Source organism: Oryctolagus cuniculus, chromosome 18, assembly GCF_964237555.1.
Source record: "Oryctolagus cuniculus chromosome 18, mOryCun1.1, whole genome shotgun sequence".
Lineage (NCBI taxonomy): Eukaryota > Metazoa > Chordata > Mammalia > Lagomorpha > Leporidae > Oryctolagus > Oryctolagus cuniculus.
In genome coordinates, this window is record NC_091449.1 from 16,858,992 (window position 1) to 16,878,495 (window position 19,504).

Genomic DNA, 19,504 nt, shown 5'->3' on the forward strand with positions numbered 1-19,504 from the left:
AGTGGACAGTGAGAGAGAGAGACAGAGAGAAAGGTCTTCCTTTGCCGTTGGTTCACCCTCCAATGGCCGCCACGGCCGGTGCGCTGCGGCCTGCGCACCGCGCTGATCCGATGGCAGGAGCCAGGTACTTCTCCTGGTCTCCCATGGGGTGCAGGGCCCAAGCACTTGGGCCATCCTCCACTGTACTCCCGGGCCACAGCAGAGAGCTGGGCTGGAAGAGGGGCAACCGGGACAGAATCCGGCGCCCCGACCGGGACTAGAACTCGGTGTGCCGGCGCCGCAAGGTGGAGGATTAGCCTAGTGAGCCGTGGCGCCGGCAGATTTTCTTAAATTTAACAATAATTTATTTGGACTGGATGGATTTTATAAATAAAGCATAAAAAATAAGAACTGGGGCCAATGTTGTAGCACAGTGGGTTAAGCTGCCGCCTGAGACACCAGTGCCCCATAAGGCTGCAGGTTCAAGTCCTGGCTGATCCACTTCCAATCCAACTCCCTGCTAATGCACCTAGGAAAGCAGCAGAAGATGCCCAAGTACTTACACTCTTGCCACCTATGTGGGAGACTTGGATGGAGTTGAGTTCCTGGTTTGGGTCTGGCCCAGCCTTGGCCATTATGGCCATTTGAGCAGTTAACCAGTAGATGAAAGATTCTCTCTCTATATATAACTCTGCCTTTCAAATAAATAAAATCTTTAAAAAAAAAAAAAACACAAAAACTAACAGCATTTCTAACTTCTCTGAATTTTCTTTTAATGCAAATATACTGAAAATAATAAAGAAACATAAATAAAGCTTTCCTATGTTATATAAAAATATGGTATCTGGATGTAAATATTTGGATGAGTTAAAAAACTTGAAATATTATTTATATTCTCAAGGGTTCTCACCAAACTAATGCTTTCTAAGAACTAAACCATACCTAAAAACATTTGCACATTCTTTCCTAATTGTTTCTCAATGTAATAAATATACTGTACATCATCTAGTAAACACATATGCCTTTCCACAGCCCTTACATTCTTAAAGTTTCTCTCGACTATGAATTCTCCGGTGTACTTTAAGACTTGAACTATGCCTAAAGTACTTACCACACCTGTCACATTCAAAAGGCTTCTTGCCACTGTGAATACTCTGATGTAGAGTAAGTCGTCCACACACGCTAAAGGCCTTCCCACATTCCTTACATTGATAGGGCTTCTCACCTGTATGAAGTCTATGATGTATAATCAGTTGACGGCGACTCCTAAAAGCCTTCCCACAGTCTTTACATTCATAGGGCTTCTCACCAGTATGAATGCGTTGATGCTTAACAAGGCTTGAGATATAACTAAAAGCCTTCCCACATTCTTTACATTCATAGGGTTTCTCACCTGTATGAATTCTCTGGTGCATCCTAAGGCTCCCACCATGTATAAAGGCCTTCCCACATTCTTTACATTTATAGGATTTCTCACCAGTGTGAATTTTCTCATGATGAATAAGTACTGAGGTATGATTAAAAGCCTTCCCACACTCGTTACATTCATAGGGTTTCACACCAGTATGCGTTCTCTGATGTGGAATGAGCTGATAGACGTGACTAAAGGTCATCCCACATTCTTTACACTCAAAGGGCTTCTCCCCAGTGTGAATTCTCTCATGTTGAACAAGATTTGAAGCACGACTAAAGGCTTTCCTGCATTCTTTACATTTATAGGGTTTCTCACCGGTATGAATTCTATGATGTACTCTAAGATCTATAACACGACTAAAGGTCATCCCACATTCATGGCACTCGTAGGGTCGTTCTCCAGTATGAATTCTGTCATGTTGCATAAGGTAAGAGGCTTGACTAAAAGCTTTTCCACATTCCTTACATTCATAGGGTTTCTCCCCAGTATGAATTCTCTGGTGGATTTTAAGTCCTCCACGTTGACTAAACGCCTTCCCACATTCATGGCACACATAGGATTTCTCACCAGTATGAACTCTTCGATGCTGAGTTAGGTAAGAGGCACGACTAAAGGCCTTCCCACACTCTTCACACTCATAGGGCTTCTCACCTGTATGAATTCTTTGATGAACCCTAAGGTCTATACTACGACTAAGGGTCATGCCACATGCTTCACATTTATAGGGTTTTTCACCAGTATGAATTCTCTGATGCTGCAGAAGGTTGGATGCACAATTAAAAGCTTTTCCACATTGCTGACATTCATAGAATTTTCCACTAGTATGAATTTTCTGATGTACTATAAGGTCTGTATGATGAGTAAAAGCCTTCCCACATTTGTCACATTCATAGAGTTTCTCTCTGTTATGAATACTCTGATGCAGAGAAAGAGGTGGACATTTTGTATAAACATGCACTTTTCCAGAACTGATTACTTCTTGCCTTGATTCCAAATCTAAAAAAAAAAAAAGAAAACATTTTGTTAAATATTCTATACAATTTTTAAAATCTCTAATTAGAGGTAAATACTTGAAAGCACTCTATATAATTTACAATAGTTACTGCAACAAATGTCTCCATGAATTATCACACTTCACTACAATGATTAAATATACTTTCTTCTATCAGTTTTTATATAACATAAAAAATTAAATGCAACATTTATATTTTATCTTCCTCTAATTACATTTTTCCTTAAAAATAGGTGCTGTGGTTCACTCCTTCCTATGCGTAGCCATGTGAAATTGTTGTTGTTAACCATATCAAAATATTGAGTTTTCATTACCTTTGCTGAGGCTTTTCTTATCCATTCTACAAATTCTCCATTTTCTTTATTCCTTTCTACCTTTTCCCAGGTCCTCTCGCACTTTCCATTTAGCCACAGCTGGCCATCGTGGTAATTTTCAGAAGTGTTTTAAGGAACTTTCACACACGTACTAGTTACGTTGCTGGGCTTATGCTCTACTTAAAATCTTATAGAATTCCGAGTATTTGAACACTTCAAAAAATTAGGCTACATAATGAAGGAGTCTAGAAAAAGAATAGCCAGGAAATATATGGAAAAGAACGGAAAGATTTATACTGGAGGATAACAAGGTATAATAAGGAATGCCTTGAGCAAGTTCAACCGTTCTAATGCATCATTTAAGGCCATGAAATAGCTCATTGTGAGTACAGGATACTGTCCAAAGACTGAAATAATATAAATAATATTCTCTCAAAGATAGTATCAGTAGAAATTAATCAGAAAATCAAAACTCTCTGTATGAAGACAGAAATATCCTCTCCAGAATAACTGTTGAGTCAATATGAACTAAAAATCGATGAAGAAAAATTATAATAATAGAAAATAAGTATATGATAGAAATTTAGGCATTCAACACTCAAAGAATTCAGATTCAACTAATTAACTCAATAAAAATGAAATAAATGTGAAGGATCCAATCACAAACTTTAGAAAATAAAAGCAGAAAAAAATGATAAAAGCAAAAATATAATGAGGTGGAAAGCTGTAGTGCTAAATAACTTAAACAGCTGGTGCCTAAAATTTTTAGTAAGTAAAATAGTGGGAGTAAAGCCAAGAAAAAAAAATAACAAGGGGGGAAATGTGCAATAAAAATAATTTGCTCAATATTATGCATAATTCTGAATTTTATCATGAATACTTTTGAAAATATAATGGAATGGTACATTCCCCGGTAAGTCCACTTAAATCCATCTTTTCTCTGACAAAATGCTAGATTAAAAAAAAATCAACTACCTGAGATTAGTAAATAAGAGTAAACAAAATAGAATTGTGGGGGCTGGCACTGTGACGTAGCAGATAAAGCCTCCACCTGCAGTGCCGGCATCCCATATGGGCACCAGTTCAAGTTCTGGCTGCTCCTCTTCCAATCCAGCTCTCTGCTATGGCCTGGGAAAGCAGCAGAAGATGGCCCAAGTCCTTGGGCCCCTGCACCCACATGAGAAGACACAGAGGAAGCTCCTGGCTTCAGATCAGCGCAGCTCCAGCCGTTGCTTGAATGGAAGACCTCTCTCTCGCTTTCTACCTCTCTTTCTCTCTGTGTGTAACTCTTTCAAATAAATAAATAAATCTTTAAAAAAAAATAGAATTGTGGAGAAGAGTCAAAAGTTTGAACAGTGAGCTTCATTGGTCTGAGTTTCCTGCTATTTTATCTATTACTCATGGCCTTGTTCAAAGCCTGTTTTGGTGGAACAGGGTTGTGAAACACCAACATATTTCTTGCTATAGAAAAGAAGGTAAGAAGCACTAACAAACTGGAAAGGGAGGGTGGATTATGGTGGAGAATATTGACCAAAGTAGGTTTTCTAATTTTAGGTATGAATTAGTATAAACCCTGGCTTAATGCTAAATCACACATAAATAGAAAGGACGCAATAGAAACTGACAAAGCCTTAGAGAAGAGAAAAAAAGAATAAAACAGGAATTAAACCACTGCCCGAAACATGAAGATAAAAATTAGATTCAAATTTTATTTCTTTTTAAACTGAAAAGTATCAACACACAAACCTACCAACATTCTCCAGAAGAATGAACACAATTCAGAATTGATCAAAACAAGCATTCACAATGTCCAAGACACAACTCAGAATCATTCTGCACATACAGAACCAAAAAAAGGCGGACTACCCTTACAGGAAGGCAGATCACAGATGCTAACCCTGAGATGTTGGTATTACCAAATACTTATATGCAGCTATTTTAGTTATAGTCTATGCGATACAAAAAACACACACTTTTAAACTGAAATGAGAGAAAATATAACCTGAAAAAGAAAAACTGCATCAAGAGAAAATGAAAATTGTAGAACTAAAGAATATAATTTTAGGGTTGGCACCGTGGCACAACGGGTAAAGCCGCTGCTTGCAGTGCCAGTGTCCCATATGGGCCCTGGTTCGAGTCCTGACTACTCCACTTCCGATCCAGCTCTCTGCTATGGCCTGGGAAAGCAGTAGAAGATGGCCCAAGTCCTTGGGCCACTGCACCCACGTGGGAGATCCACAAGAAGCTTCTGGCTCCTGACTTCAGATCAGCAGAGCTCCAGCCGTTTGTGGCCAACTGGGGAGTGAACCAGCAGATGAAAGACCTCTCTCTCTCTCTCTGCCTCTCTGCTTTACAAATAAATAAATAAATCTTTTTTAAAAAAAGAATATAATTTCTATAATTGTTGGATGAGCTTAGAACAGAAATGACAGAGTAAATGGTATACTTCATAGGACTATAATAGATGGTATTCAAAATGGAATTTATAGATGATACAGGTTGAATTATTTATAAAAGAACTTCAGGGATCTGTGGGAATATATCAAAGGATATGGCTGGAATAAAAAAAAAAGAGAGAGAGAGGGGCCAGGGGCTGGCACTCCAGCGCAGTGGGTTAAAGCCCTAGCCTGAAGCACTGTCATTCCATATGGGTACCAGTTCTAGTCCCAGCTGCTCCTCTTCTGATCCAGCTCTCAGCTATGGCCTAGGAAAGCAGTGGAAGATGGCCCAAGGACTTGGGCCCTTGCACCCACATGGCAGACCCAGAAGAAACTCCTGGCTTCAGATTGGCGCAGCTCCGGCCGGTGTGGCCATGTGGGGAGTGAATCAGTAGATGGAAGACCTCTCTCTCTCTGCCTCTCCTTCTCTCTTCTGTGTAACTCTTTCAAATAAATAAAATAAATCTTAAAAAAAAAAAAAAAGAAAAAGAGAGGGATCTAAAGAGCTGTGGCATAGTGGGCTAAGCCTCCATCTTTGGCACCAGCATCCCACATTGGCACCAGTTCAAGCCCCAGCTTCTGCTCTTCCGATTCAGCTCTCTGCTATAGCATGGGAGAGCAGTAGAAGATGGCCCAAGTGCTTGGGCCCCTGCACCCACATGGGGAGACCTGGAAGAAGCTCCTGGCTCCTGGTTTCTGATGGGCCCAGCTCTGGACATTGCAGCCATTTGGGAACTGAACCAGTGGATGGAAGACCTTTCTCTTCTGTCTTTCCCTCTCTTTGTCTATAACTCTCCCACTCAAAGAATTAAATATTAAAAAAAAAGAGAGAGAAAAAGATAGGAAAAATATTTGAGGATATAATGGCTGGAAATATCCCAAGTCTGGGTATTTTAATCTACATAGTTTAATTTGGGCATTTAATGTACATAAATTTGTAGATTAAAGATGCCCAGTGATTGCCAGATAGGAAGATGAAAGAAAAACCACATCCAGACATGTCATAATCAAACTGCTTAAAAAACAGATGAAACAATCTTGAAAGTCGAGAAAAATTAAATATGATATTCAAAGGAGAAATAATTCAAATGGTATAGATCACTCGCCAGACATTGTAGAGGTCAGAAGAAAATGAACAGGATATTTACAGTGATAAAAAGATTGTCAGCCCTGAATTCCAGCTTCATTGAAAATATCACTCAAGAATGAGGGTGAAATAAAGACATTTTAAGATAAGGTGAAATTGAGAGGATCTGTTATCAGCAAAATTGTTCTAGAAGAAACACTAAAGTAAATTATTCAGGCTCATGGGAAAGGATGCCAAAAAGAAACCTGAATCTCTTCAAGAATGAAAACAAGTAACCAGAAAAGGTAAATAAATAAGATCATTTATTCCCCTCTTAATTCTTTAAGACATGTATGACTGTTGAAAGCAAAATTTAGAATACTATATTTATGGTGTTTGCAATGTATGTAGATTATGAAGGCGAAAGGTGGTATAAAAATACTAACAGCGCAATATTTTTTTTGAAAGATGTATGTATTTATTTGAAAGAGTTACAGAGAGAGAGGTGTTTTCTGTCTGATGGTTCACTCCCCAGTTGGCCGCACAATTGGCCACAACGGCTGGAGCTGCGCCAATCTGAAGCCAGGAGCCAGGAGCCAGGAGCCTCCTCTGGGTCTCCCATGTGGGTGCAGGGGCCCAAGGACTCAGGCCATCCTCTGCTGCTTTCCCAGGCCATAGCAGAGAGCTGGATCAGAAGTGGAGCAGCCAGGTCTTGAATCGGTGCCCACATGGGATGCCAGCGCTTCAAGCCAGGGCATTAACCTGCTGCGCCACAGCGCCAGTCCCAGGCACAAGATTTTCATAATAAATTTTATAATAAATGGTATAATATCAACTGTAGATTATGAAAAGTTGGATATATTGTAACCTCTATGGCATACATTAAAATAAATTAATCAGAGATATAGCATAAAAGATAAATTTTTTTTTAATTATAAGAAAAGTCAGCGAGAGATCTAAGATGGTTGAAGAGACAGCCCCTGTGCTACCTCTAACACAGAGAAGAACCAGAACAACAAAGTGAAGACCATGTTTTTAGAAGACAGACTGGGGGAAAACTTCTTTAAAGAGACTTGGAAAGCAGCAGAGAGAGGGGAACAAGGCGTACAACCCATGCTCTGGCTCCATGGCCAGGGGAACTCCTACTTGCCAGGAAAAGCTAAGTGGGAAAGCTCAGCCATCCCTATTGTGGTAACAGACAGGCAATCCTACCACTACGAGATTCCACAGTCCTCAGTGGTTTTAATCCAGTCAAGCAATTTGACTGGGCTCCAAGCAACAGGCTTGCTCCAAAAAAGGAATCCACGGGGGCCAGTGCTATGGTGCAGTATGCTAAGCCTCTGCCCGCAGCACTGGCATCTCATCATGGGTGCTGGTTCATGTCCCCAGTGTTTCTTTTTCATTCCTGCTCTCTGCTTACGGCCAGGGAAAGCAGCAGAAGATGGCTGTGTGCTTGGGCCCCTGCACCTACACGGGTGACCCAAAAGAAGCTCCTGGCTCCTGGTTCTGGATCAATCCAGCTTCAACCACTGCAGCCAGATGGGGAGTGAACCAGTGGATGGAAGACCTCTCTCTGTGTCTCTCCCTCTCTGTCTATTACTATAATAAATAAATAAATAAAACATTGAAAAAAATAAATAAAGGAATCCACATTGTCTCCCCCTTTGAAAGCCCCAGACCCAAGCTGATACGGCACAGTCGCTGCAGACTCCTTTCTGTCTTAGGGTCCAGCAGGTAGCCCCATCACAACCAGAAGCCTAGGGAGCCAATAAACTTCACAAGGCACACAGCAGGACTCTCTGTGCTTTGGAGCTGCAAGACTGCTGGACACAAGCCCCAGAGCTATGCTTGCTCACTCTGTGTGATCGAGGGAAGTTCCCCTCCACTTTTTGGAGCTCAGTGCTAAGTGGTAGCCAATACACAAGCCCAAAGGCCAGATCTGAGGAATTTCACTTCTGTGTCTCTTCGTTCAGGGCTCTGGGGAGGTGGTTATGGCTTTACCTATGTTTGTCCTGTTGTAGGGTAATTTTCTTCACCATATACTTCACCACCTGATATTATTTTTTCTACTTCTTTATACATTTATTTTACATCTTCCTTAATATTTACTAATACTCCCATTTTATATGCCAAATATAAGAATGAGTATATTTTTAGGCAACAGAGCCACATATATAAATCTAAGAAAAGAGGATCTCGAATCAGTTGAATCCAAGATTGGTAAAATGTTACACTAGGGGAGCCTACACTGTGGCGTAATGAGTAAAGCTGCCACCTGCAGTGCTGGTATCCCATATGGGTGCCAGTTCAAGTCTCAGCTGCTCTTCTTCTGATCTGGCGCTCTGCTATGGCCTGGGAAAGCCACATAAGATGGCCCAAGTGTTTGGGCCCCTGTACCCACATGGGAGACCTGGAAGAAGCTCCTGGCTTCTAGCTTTGGATCGGCTCAGCTTCAGCTGTTGTGGTCATGTGGGGAAGGAACCAGAAGATAGAAGACTTTTCCCTCTGTCTCTCCCTCTCACCGTCACTTAAATATTTTATTTATTTCTTTGAGAGGGAGAGTTACAGACAGTGAGAGGGAGAGACAGAGAGAAAGTTCTTCCTTCCATTGGTTCACTCCCCAATTGGCCGCAACGTCCAGAGCTGCGCCGATCTGAAGCCAGAAGCTTCTTCTGGGTCTCCCACGCAGGTGTAGGGGCCCAAGGACTTGCGCCATCTTCTACTGCTTTCTCAGGCCATAGCAGAGAGCTGGATTAGAAGAGTAGCAGCTGGGACTAGAACCGGCGCCCATATGGGATGAAAGAGCTGTAGGCAGAGGATTAACCTACTGCACCACAGCGCCGGCCCCCCAAAAAATCTTTTTTTAAAAAAATATTTATTTTTTTGCCATGGGAGACCAGGAAAAGCACCTGGCTCCTGGCTCCTGCCATCGGATTGGCGTGGTGCGCCGGCCACAGCGCGCCGGCTGCGGCGGCCATTGGAGGGTGAACCAACGGCAAAGGAAGACCTTTCTCTCTGTCTCTCTCTCTCACTGTCCACTCTGCCTGTCAAAAAAATAAAAAATAAAAAATAAAAAAAAAGATTTATTAAAAAAAATATTTATTTTTTTGAGAGGAAGAGTTAAAAACAGAGAGAGGGAGAGACAGAGAGAAAGGTCTTCCTCCTGCTGGTTCACTCCCCAAATGACTGTTACAGCCATAGCTGAGCTGATCTGAAGCCAGGAGCCAGGAGCTTCCTCTGGGTCTCTCATGCAGCTGTAGGGGCCCAAGTCCTTCAGCCATCCTCCACTGCTTTCCCAGGCCATAGATTGGAAGAGGAGCAGCTGGGACTGGACGCAGCACCCATATGGGATTAACCCACTGTACCACAGCACCAACCCTTAATAAATACATCTTTACACTAGGAAAGACAGTGCCCATCACTTAACTGGGATGGGAAAATATGAGAATAAAGAGAGGAATGATTAATTCAGGTAAAGAGGAAGGTCAATGGGTACCTCATATAGAATATTTATCTCCCCTCTAGATCACAAGGCACTCCTCTACTGTGAATTGAGATTTCTAACCAATATTCCAAATGTGTGTTACTGCCTTGAGCACTTGGGCTGTTACCTACAGAGACAGCTAACTGCAGCCAGAATTACTTTTACTTACCAATACACCATCTTCTTGTTTCTTCCCTTAAAATCATCCAGGGCTCTTTTCCTTGCTCTAATAATGTGATTACGTCAGGCTTAGAAATGGAATATCTGGCTTATAAAGAAAAAAAAGTCACATGATCGAGAAAAAATACGCAGTCAAAATTATACTAAAATAAATGTCAAAATGATATTGAGTAAGATTCTGGAAAACAAATTAAAGAATAAGAAATCAGTTAAGCAGAACAAGCTTTTTTTTTTTTAAAACAATTTACACACCTATATCCTTTTTCCTTGAAAGTACAAATAATATGCAGCTCAACATACAGATTCTGTACGCTGGTATCCATTCCTGCTTTACCATATTCTGGCTGTAGGTGAACTTGGGTAAGTCACTTAACCCCATTGTTCAGTATTTGCATTTGGAAAATGAGAATAATAATATTAAGGTTGATGGATTTAATAAGAATGAGACCATACGGACACACACACATAGCACTTGGAGTATTATCTATAGTAAAAACAATGCTAACTATTTTTTTTTTTGACAGGCAGAGTGGACAGTGAGAGAGAGACAGAGAGAAAGGTCTTCCTTTGCCGTTGGTTCACCCTCCAATGGCCGCCGTGGCCAGCGCGCTGTGGCCGGCGCACTGCGCTGATCCGATGGCAGGAGCCAGGTGCTTCTCCTGGTCTCGCATGGGGTGCAGGGCCCAAGTACTTGGGCCATCCTCCACTGCACTCCCTGGCCATAGCAGAGAGCTGGCCTGGAAGAGGGGCAACCGGGACAGACTCCGGCGCCCCGACCAGGACTAGAACCCGGTGTGCTGGTGCTGCAAGGTGGAGGATTAGCCTAGTGAACAATGCTAACTATTAATATCATTGCTTAACAGTACACAGAAGAGATACCTACAGAATATCCACTCCATTTAAAGTGTAATGTTTATAGATTACATCAACCCACAAATCAGATTCAGTTGGTCTTAGGAAATGGAATGTGTGTGCTTCAGTTTTAAATGAATTCTGCTGATCCAATCCATCACTATATGTACATCAATAAAGGTTTTTTGATTATTAGAGCAATTGAAGACCTTCTGTCAAACTGATCTCCTTGCAGGTGTATCAAATAATATAATGGAGTATCTACATTTAGCATACATAAATAGGAAACCATAATCATTTGTCACTAATTACACAATATTAGAGTTCTTCAAAAAGTACATGGAAAATGGAATTAAAGACAAGTTTGGGCCAAGCACGGGGATATTTAGGGAACAAGTCAGTGGAGGGAAGATCTCTCTGTCTCTGTCTCTTTCTCTTTTTCTGATGCTTTGTCTTTCAAATAAATAAATCTTGAAAACAAAACAAATTGGCTTTGGTGCCAAAAAAAAGTGAAATCCATACTTTTTCATAATATGAATATATATGAACTTCCTGAAGCCACTGATCCTACTCTAGGCCTTCCTCACAAAGGAAAAAAGCAATTCCAAGTAGGACCAGAGAAAGCTTAAACATCACTAAAAGACAGGGAAGATGAATGTGTTTAATGGAGTTAGAATTTCTTTGGAAAAAAGTGGAAAAGAAAAGTAGTAGTTTCCTAAAAGGCAGCCCTGAAAATTAAGAGTAGGAACAAACATATAAGCTAGAGAGAAGATTCTAAAGTACCCTAAATTACTTGAGGCAGAAAATGTACCCAGTGAGACCAAGTTAGCATAGTTCTCCATCATCACATCCTGGTATAAGGTTTTCTGAGTAAGGTTAAGACATTCCCATTCCTGCCGAGAGAAACCTACAGCCACATCTGTGAATGTCACTGATCCCTGAAATGGAAAATCCGCATAATATTGGAAAAATGAAAGGAGTATTTTCAAGAGGGATGGAGAGGAGATAAGGCTAGTATTGCAGGGAGTGAGTAATATGGGAAGTATGTGGGCCACTAATCTGTACTATGAGAGGGGACTGAAGTAGAATGTATATGTATTTTTAAAGATTCCTATCATAAACAAAACTATGGAATGCTTTTAAATGGATAAACCATTTGGGACTAGATAAAATAATGTCTGCCTATTAAATAGTGAATATAAGCATAATGTGTGACTGCTATCTGTCACATAAATTTGCTAAAGTACACGAGTTGCTGGGGAAAAAGTTTTTGAGAAAAAAATGTAATCACATTTTTTTTTTCAAAATACAGTATAGGGCTGGCATTGTGGCACAGCAGGTGAAGTCACCAGTGACCATATGGGATGCCAGCACTGCAAGTGGTGGCCTCACCCACTATGCCACAGCACTGGTCCCCCGCTATCATGTTTTAAGCTGTTCTACTCAGATTCGCATAACCATAAACCAATAGTAGCCTCCAGCCAATAGCTAATGAAGAATTTCGGTCTTCAGTCCAACAGTCCGTGGGGAATTGGATCTTTTTAAACAACCAGTTAAGTCCGGAAATACAGCCACTCAAAATTGAATCTAATGATTGCAGGGGCAGGCATTTGGTACAGTAGTTAAATTGCCATTTGGAATCTCTACATTCCATATCAGAGTATGTGGTTTGAGTTCTAGCTCTGCTTTCAATCCAGCTTCTTGCTACTGTACACCCTAGGAGGGCGGCACATGATGGCTCAGGTACTTGGGTCCCTATAACCCAGGGGGAGATCTGGCTCCTGGTTTCGTCTGGCCTAGTCCTGGCTGTTACAGGTATGCGGGGAGTAAACGAGTAGATAAAGATCTCTCTAAAGCTTGCTGCCTGCCCCCTCTTCATTCTTGCTATCTTTCTCTTTCAAATAAAATGAAAATAAATAAAACTGTTTAAAGAATGACTAAAGCCCTTACCCACACCTTAACTGCCTTGTAAAAGACTCATAGCCAGGGATGTAAGCTAAGCCATGCCTGGATTTCTGATCCCCAGAAATTATAAATTAAATGCTATTTTAAATCATTAAATTTCAAGGTAGTTATGTACCATCTCTCACCAAACATCTGCTTACGCTGAGTGTGGTCAGCACCTTCTTTGTAGGTTACCAATGTTGTGTAATAACTGACAACAAATACACTGAGTAAAAGAATCCTGAGGAAGGATCATGAGTTATAATCATAGCACCCATTATTTATAAACATAGCACCCCACTATGTCCCATTTAACAGAATCATCTTGGTATTTCTCTCTCAGGGACTTCCTACCAAGATCCATGACCTCTCAGTCTAGTTTGCAAGTCCCAATCATCCACTAACCCACACAAATCAAGAAATTACAGCCTACACTGAAATTCGGTCAATCAATACTAAATTTCTGCCTTCTCTACAGGAAATTGCAAGTCAATGAAAATTTAAGTTGTGTCACAGATGGCCAAATACAACCACTGTCTCTATCTCACCAAACTCGGCTTTACTCAAAAAACGTCAATCTTTACTTTAAATGACTTAATTCCATCATGCATCATGGCATCTAAGACATGCTGAATTATCTGGTAATTATGTGATCACTAATAAGTTTAGAATGGGTCACATAAGAAGGATGCTGGGTAATTTGGCATCACAGTTCACTGCAAGAACAAGAGCTGGAAACAGGTTATTCAAGGGGCTTCTGGTAGGAAAGCTTAGGTAAACTAACAAAAATACTTACATAGCCAAAACACACAAACATATTTTAACAAAGAAAAAAAATCAACTTACATGCGCCATGGTTTTAGATCTGCAAGAGCAGATCAGTCCTGAGGGTCATGCTATCAGAAAAGTACAGATGCCGATCGTCAGAGCTGGGAGAAGAGAAAGACACTGAGACCAATATTGCTTTAATGTTCTTGAGTGACTTTAACTTACTTAATATTGCTCTTATACTCACATATTTCAGATTCCAAAATATTTGCTAATACACAAACACACATAACTTGTAAACTTAAGGGTCTGGATAAATAAAGTTCCTCTGCCAAACCATAAGTGTCTCCACTGGACAAAGTCATAGAAAAAAGACACTTTTGCCTTGAGGACAAACAAGCAACTGTAGACCAGTGATTAAGCAACAGAGTCCTACTTGGAGTAGACTTTCCTTCTATTCCACACCTCCCAAGACAGAAAAGGGCCCTCATCATGCAACTCACAACTTCTTGTGGCTTGGGAATTGAGTAAAATTGGCTTAAGATGCTGAAGCCAGGGGGCCAGCGCTGTGGCGCAGCAGGTTAATGCCCTGGTCTGAAGCACCGAAATCCCACATGGGCGCTTGTTCGAGAACCGGCTGCTCCTCTTCCGATCCAGCTCTCTGCTATGGTCTGGGAAAGCAGTAGAAGATAGCCCAAGTCCTTGGACCCCTGCACACAAATGAGAGACCAGGAAGAAGCTCCTGGCTCCTGGCTTCATTTCGGCGCAGCTCCAGCCTTTGCGGTCATCTGGGGAGTGAACCAGCGGATGAAGACCTCACTCTCTGTCTCTACCTCTCTCTGTAACTCTGTCTTTCAAATAAATAAATAAATCTTAAAAAAAAAATGCTGAAGCCAGAAAGGCAGTGTTCACTATTTTGAGTCTGAGAAAGCTTACTAGTTAAACACATACCATCATTATACTAACACAGACCATTAAACAGACCATCATTATACTAGAATATCAAGTAGACATCAAACGTAAAGTAGGGAAAATACTTATATTGCCAAAAGAAAAATCAGGTGAACCAATATAATTATAATTGTAAAATACACAGAAACATCAATCAATAGAGACAAAGATTAGCAGACACACTATTGAAATCAGTAGATAGGAAAGTTTGGAAGGTTATAGGAACATTTGTTAACAATGTTTTTCTTTTTTGTTTGACATTTTCTTTTTAAAACTGTTTTCCTAATTATAATAATGCCCATAGGTTAAACTTGAAATCAGTGTTCTTTTTGGTTTTGTTGTTAACAGGAAGATACTCTCCAAAAAAGAAAGGGACTTGCAGACAATTCCTTGTTCTCTAAATTTAGGTTGTATTATGGAAAGAACGGCTTATCTTTGTTTCTTTTGGATCCCCCTATCTGAAATCACTTGATCATTTCTTCTCACATATAATAGAGCTCTGTCTAGACAACATGGGGAGAAGTCCCGGAGTCATATCTTTTTTTTTTTTTTTTAAGATTTATTTTTTATTTACTTGAAAGGCAGAGTTACAGAGAGAGGAGGAGAGACAGAGAGAGAGATCTTCCATCTACTGGTTCATTCCCTAAATGGCCGTGGATGTCTAGAAGACATCATAACCTAGCTGACAGGTTTAGAAACAAAATAAACCTTTCCACTGAGAAGCCCTAAAATACAGCTCTGTGGGAGACCATCATGAATTCTTACAAGAGTACCCAGGAGGTTGGTGTGTGGTGCAGCAGGTTAAGCTTATGCCTGCAAGGCTGCCATCCCTTTTGGGTGCAGGTTCAAGATCTGACTGCTGCACTTCTGATCCAGCTCCCTGCAAATGTGTCCGGGAAGGCAGTGGAGAATGGCCCAAGTACTTGGGCCCCTGCACCTGCATAGGAGACCTGGATGAACTTCATGGCTCCCCGCTTCAGCCTGGTTCAGCTTTGGTCGTTGTGGCCATTAGGGGAGTGAACCAACAGACGGAAGATCTCTCTCTGCCTCTCCTTTTCTCTCTGTAACTGCCTTCCAAAAAAATCTTATTTTTTTAAAAGATTTATATATTTACTTGAGAGGCAGAGTTACAGACAGAGACGGAGAGACAAAGCTGGGCCAATCAGGAGCCAGGAGCTTCTTCTGGGTCTCCCACATGGGTGCAGTGGTCCAAGCACTTGAGCCATATTCCACTGCTTTCCCAGGCCATCAGCAGAGAGATGGATCAGAAGAGGAGCAGCTGGGACTCCAACGGGCGATCACATGGGATACCAGTGCCACAGGTGGAGGCTTGACCTACTACACCACAACACCAGACCCAAATAAATCTTCCTTAAAAAATGTTACAGCACACTGGGCCAGCGCTGTGGTGCAGCAGGTTAATGCCCTGGCCTGAAACATTGGCATCCCATATGGGCACCGGTTCAAGACCTGGCTGCTCCTCTTCTGATCCAGCTCTCTGCTATGGCCTGGGAAAGCAGTAGAAGATGGCCCAAGTCCTTGGGCCCCTGCACATGTGAGGGAGACCCAGAGGAGGTTCTTGGCTCCTGGCTTCGGATTGGCACAGCTCCGGACGTTGCAGCCAACTGGGGAGTGAACCAGAGGATAGAAGACCTCAGACCTCTCTCTCTCTCTCTGCCTCTCCTCTGTGTAAATCTGTCTTTCAAATAAATAAATAAATCTTTTTTTAAAAAAAAGATGTTACAGCACAAAATCCATTTATGGCTATAGATTGCTCAGAATTGGCATAATTCATTCATATCCTGATTGTTGCTATAAGCAGACTAAAGTACTTTTCCAGTGAATTCACAAGATAGGTCACCTAAACCTTTCCAGTGGCCTCCTGCATACAGTCTTAGACTATTTCTATTCAGATTTTACCTTAGTTGATACATACTAGGCATTATCAAGGAAATAAGTCTCTTCAGTGACTATATTGCCCCAAATACCACAAATTCCAAGTGTACCATACAGATGACATTTGTTAAGTGTCTAAATGTTGACAAAATTTGACATCTAGAAATGTTTTTTAAAACAATAACTATAGAAGAATACTAGATATATGCACAAGGATGTTCATGAGAGTATTTCTGATAACTGAACATTTAAACAAATATCTCACAGTAGGAACAAGTTAAACATATTTTGGTCTGCTAAACTGTAACATATTATGCCATCACTGGTAACTATCACAATAGCCCATTTCTTTTTTTTTTCTTTTTTTTGACAGGCAGAGTGGACAGTGAGAGAGAGAGACAGAGAGAAAGAAAGGTCTTCCTTTGCCGTTGGTTCACCCTCCAATGGCCGCCGCGGCCGGCACGCTGCGGCCGGTGCACCGCGCTGATCTGGTGGCAGGAGCCAGGAGCCAGGTGCTTTTTTCCTGGTCTCCCATGGGGTGCAGGGCCCAAGCACCTGGGCCATCCTCCACTGCACTCCCTGGCCACAGCAGAGGGCTGGCCTGGAAGAGGGGCAACCGGGACAGAATCCGGCGCCCTGACCGGGACTAGAACCCGGTGTGCCGGCGCCGCTAGGCGGAGGATTAGCCTAGTGAGCCACGGCGCCGGCCTAATAGCCCATTTCTATGGTGGAAAAAAACTTTAACTCAGTGAAGAAGCCAGGTTTTAAAAGGCACAAGTTAAAACATGATAATCTATTGAAATTAAGACCACAGGCTCTGTTGTTACTTTCAGGAATAGAAAACGGGCTTTAGCTGTGAAAGTTAGTAACAGCTTTGTGCCTCTGTTTCCACATCCCTGCAGAGAGAAGATGAGAGTATCATATACTATATGATTGTTTTGACAAGGAGATAATCCACACTAAAAAGTACACTACCCTGGTTGATCTACGCTATTATTACTGATGATGAAAACAGTTATATCTTCCTTAATCAATCATTATACAATAACGCTAATATTGATGACTCCTGTTTTGCTTACAGTAAAATTTGTTTCTTGGGGTTTTGCTTTCCTTATAATCCCAGTTTTAAAATTCCGGTGCATATGTGTATATATGTGGAGCAAGAGAAAGAGACAGAGTGGGGTATCACACAGGAAAGGATAAAATTTCCCTTTCCTAAGGCCCCAGCAACTAGAGACCAAGAAAAACCTCATCCAGCATTATGAATCTCTTTCAAGAACATAATATGATAAAATGGAGAATCTCCACAAAATATGAAAATTTAGGTGTATTAAGTATTGCAATCTTTGGAAATATTGTTTGTACTTGCAATATACATGGACATCAGATATTGCTGTCATTTTCTCTGAGAGTAACCTTAAAACTATAAATTACTAATTCTGAAAGTATGTCTCCGGGTAATTACATTAGATAATCTTTCTAACATATAAAAGTGTTGTAAATAATCAGAATAGTTTTCCTAGTCAAATGATTATTTGTGGTTTACAGGACACAGCAGGGAACCTGGAACCTGGCGCTCACGTCGCCCCCGCACAAGGACAACCATGCACCTGCCAGCCTCACACTCGCGCCCACCGTCACGGGGCACGGCGTGGCCTCTCGCCCCACTCCCGGGCTGTCTCCCCCAAGCTGCCGCTACAGTCCCCGCAGCTCAGGCTCCCACGGACCTACCTGACGGGCGGGTATACACGCCCGGATCGCGCTCGCGACCCCGCGCTTTGAGCGCCTGCCGCAGCCCCCTCCCACCGCCACGCAGGTTCCCGCGCGCGCGGGGAAATCTAGGTCCGCAGGGTCCTTTCCTCAGCGACCCACACCAACTCCTTCCTCAGACTGAAACAACTCACGGGCAGCGCGCGAGCAGAGAGAAGGAAGCCAAGTTCTCTCCCGAGCCCATGCCCACGTCACCCGGGGGGGAAACGCAGCCCTGGGTCCGAAACCCTGACAAGAACCCCCGGCGGCGTCCTCCGGTTTCGCGCGCGCCGCCCACGGCTCGGGCCCCAGCGCCTTCTGGGAGTCGCAGGCTGCACCTGGGAGTGCGCAAGCGTAGATCGCCCGGCTGCGGGGGGCCCCAAGGTGAGACCCGGGGCGATCTCCGTGCCTTCTCCGAGCGGAGAGGGGACGCGTTGGGTGGAACGGTACCCTGCTAGTCTCTACAGGGAACTCCGGGGCTAGTATATTTCGAGGCATCAGGCCCACATGCGAGGGTCTGCAGCCCCAAATCAGCGCTGTGCCCCGCACGCAGATCGCGGGCTTGACTGTCTGTTACAAGCTCCTGGGAGTGGGCTCAGTTGATCTTGCTGTATGCTTCTGTGTCCTCGGGTGTGCGTGCGCCCTCCTGTGTGGTCCCTGTGTATTCCATCTTCTCCCTAAAATCAAATGTACAGTAAAATCAAACGTACAGTAAAATAAAAATGTAGACTCTACAAAGGGGTACTGTATACTGGGGTACGTGGAAGGAAAGGTTGCTTATCTTTTGACAAATGTTTTTGTACCTTTTGCGTTATTTTCCTATGTATACATTGTTAGTGGAGGGGAGGGTGGTTAGCGGAGCGAATTTCCTAGATGCTTTTCCTCAGCTTTGTATAACAATAAAAAGCCAGGAAGCATGTTGCAAAAAAGCGGATACTTTAATTACTTGTTTTGCAAGGCGACAGAAAAAGCGACTCGTCTGAGAGTAGCCAAGACAGTGCCTGGATGGGACGATGGCTTTCAGGAAGTGCCCTGGGTGTTGCTGTTTTTTTTTTTTAATTTATTTTTTATTTATTTTTATTTTTTGACAGGCAGAGTGGACAGTGAGAGAGAGAGACAGAGAGAAAGGTCTTCCTTTGCTGTTGGTTCACCCTCCAATGGCCGCTGCACTGCGGCCAGCGCACCGCGCTGATCCGATGGCAGGAGCCGGGTGCTTCTCCTGGTCTCCCATGGGGTGCAGGGCCCAAAGACTTGGGCCGTCCTCCACTGCACTCCCTGGCCACAGCAGAGAGCTGGCCTGGAAGAGGAGCAACTGGGACAGAATCCGGCGCCCCGACTGGGACTAGAACCCGGTGTGCTGGCGCTGCAAGGCGGAGGATTAGCCTAGTGAGCCGCAGCGCTGGCAAGGGTGTTTAAGGTCTTGCTGTTTTTATTTTTTAATGAGGCACCTATTGAGC

At 42.6% G+C, this 19,504-nt stretch overlaps 1 protein-coding gene across 3 annotated transcripts; it reads right to left on the minus strand.

Annotated features, from left to right (window-relative positions):
• Positions 1-727: 727 nt before the first annotated feature.
• Positions 728-18,971, minus strand: LOC100347810 (zinc finger protein 420). 3 transcript variants are annotated; one of them, XM_070062353.1, is made up of 5 exons: positions 18,030-18,971; positions 13,955-14,161; positions 13,530-13,612; positions 9,877-9,971; positions 728-2,389 (listed from the first exon to the last, which is right to left on the minus strand). In XM_070062353.1, the coding sequence occupies exons 4-5, from the start codon at positions 9,911-9,913 to the stop codon at positions 1,023-1,025; spliced, it is 1,404 nt and encodes a 467-aa protein (XP_069918454.1). In that variant the 5' UTR covers positions 9,914-9,971; positions 13,530-13,612; positions 13,955-14,161; positions 18,030-18,971; the 3' UTR covers positions 728-1,022. The 3 variants fall into 3 exon arrangements, with proteins under 3 accessions (XP_069918454.1, XP_069918452.1, XP_069918453.1); XM_070062351.1 differs by lacking the exon at positions 13,955-14,161; XM_070062352.1 differs by lacking the exon at positions 13,955-14,161 and having other exon boundaries at positions 9,877-9,975.
• Positions 18,972-19,504: the final 533 nt, after the last annotated feature.

Bases quoted from the DNA above. Each gene is read 5' to 3' on its own strand.
- LOC100347810 (XM_070062351.1), bottom strand. From the start codon at position 9,913: ATGATTTTAAGGGAAGAAACAAGAAGATGGTGTATTG. The intron at 2,390-9,876 runs GTAAGTAAAAGT...TTTTTTTTTTAG, and splicing joins AACAAGAAGATGGTGTATTG to ATTTGGAATCAAGGCAAGAA.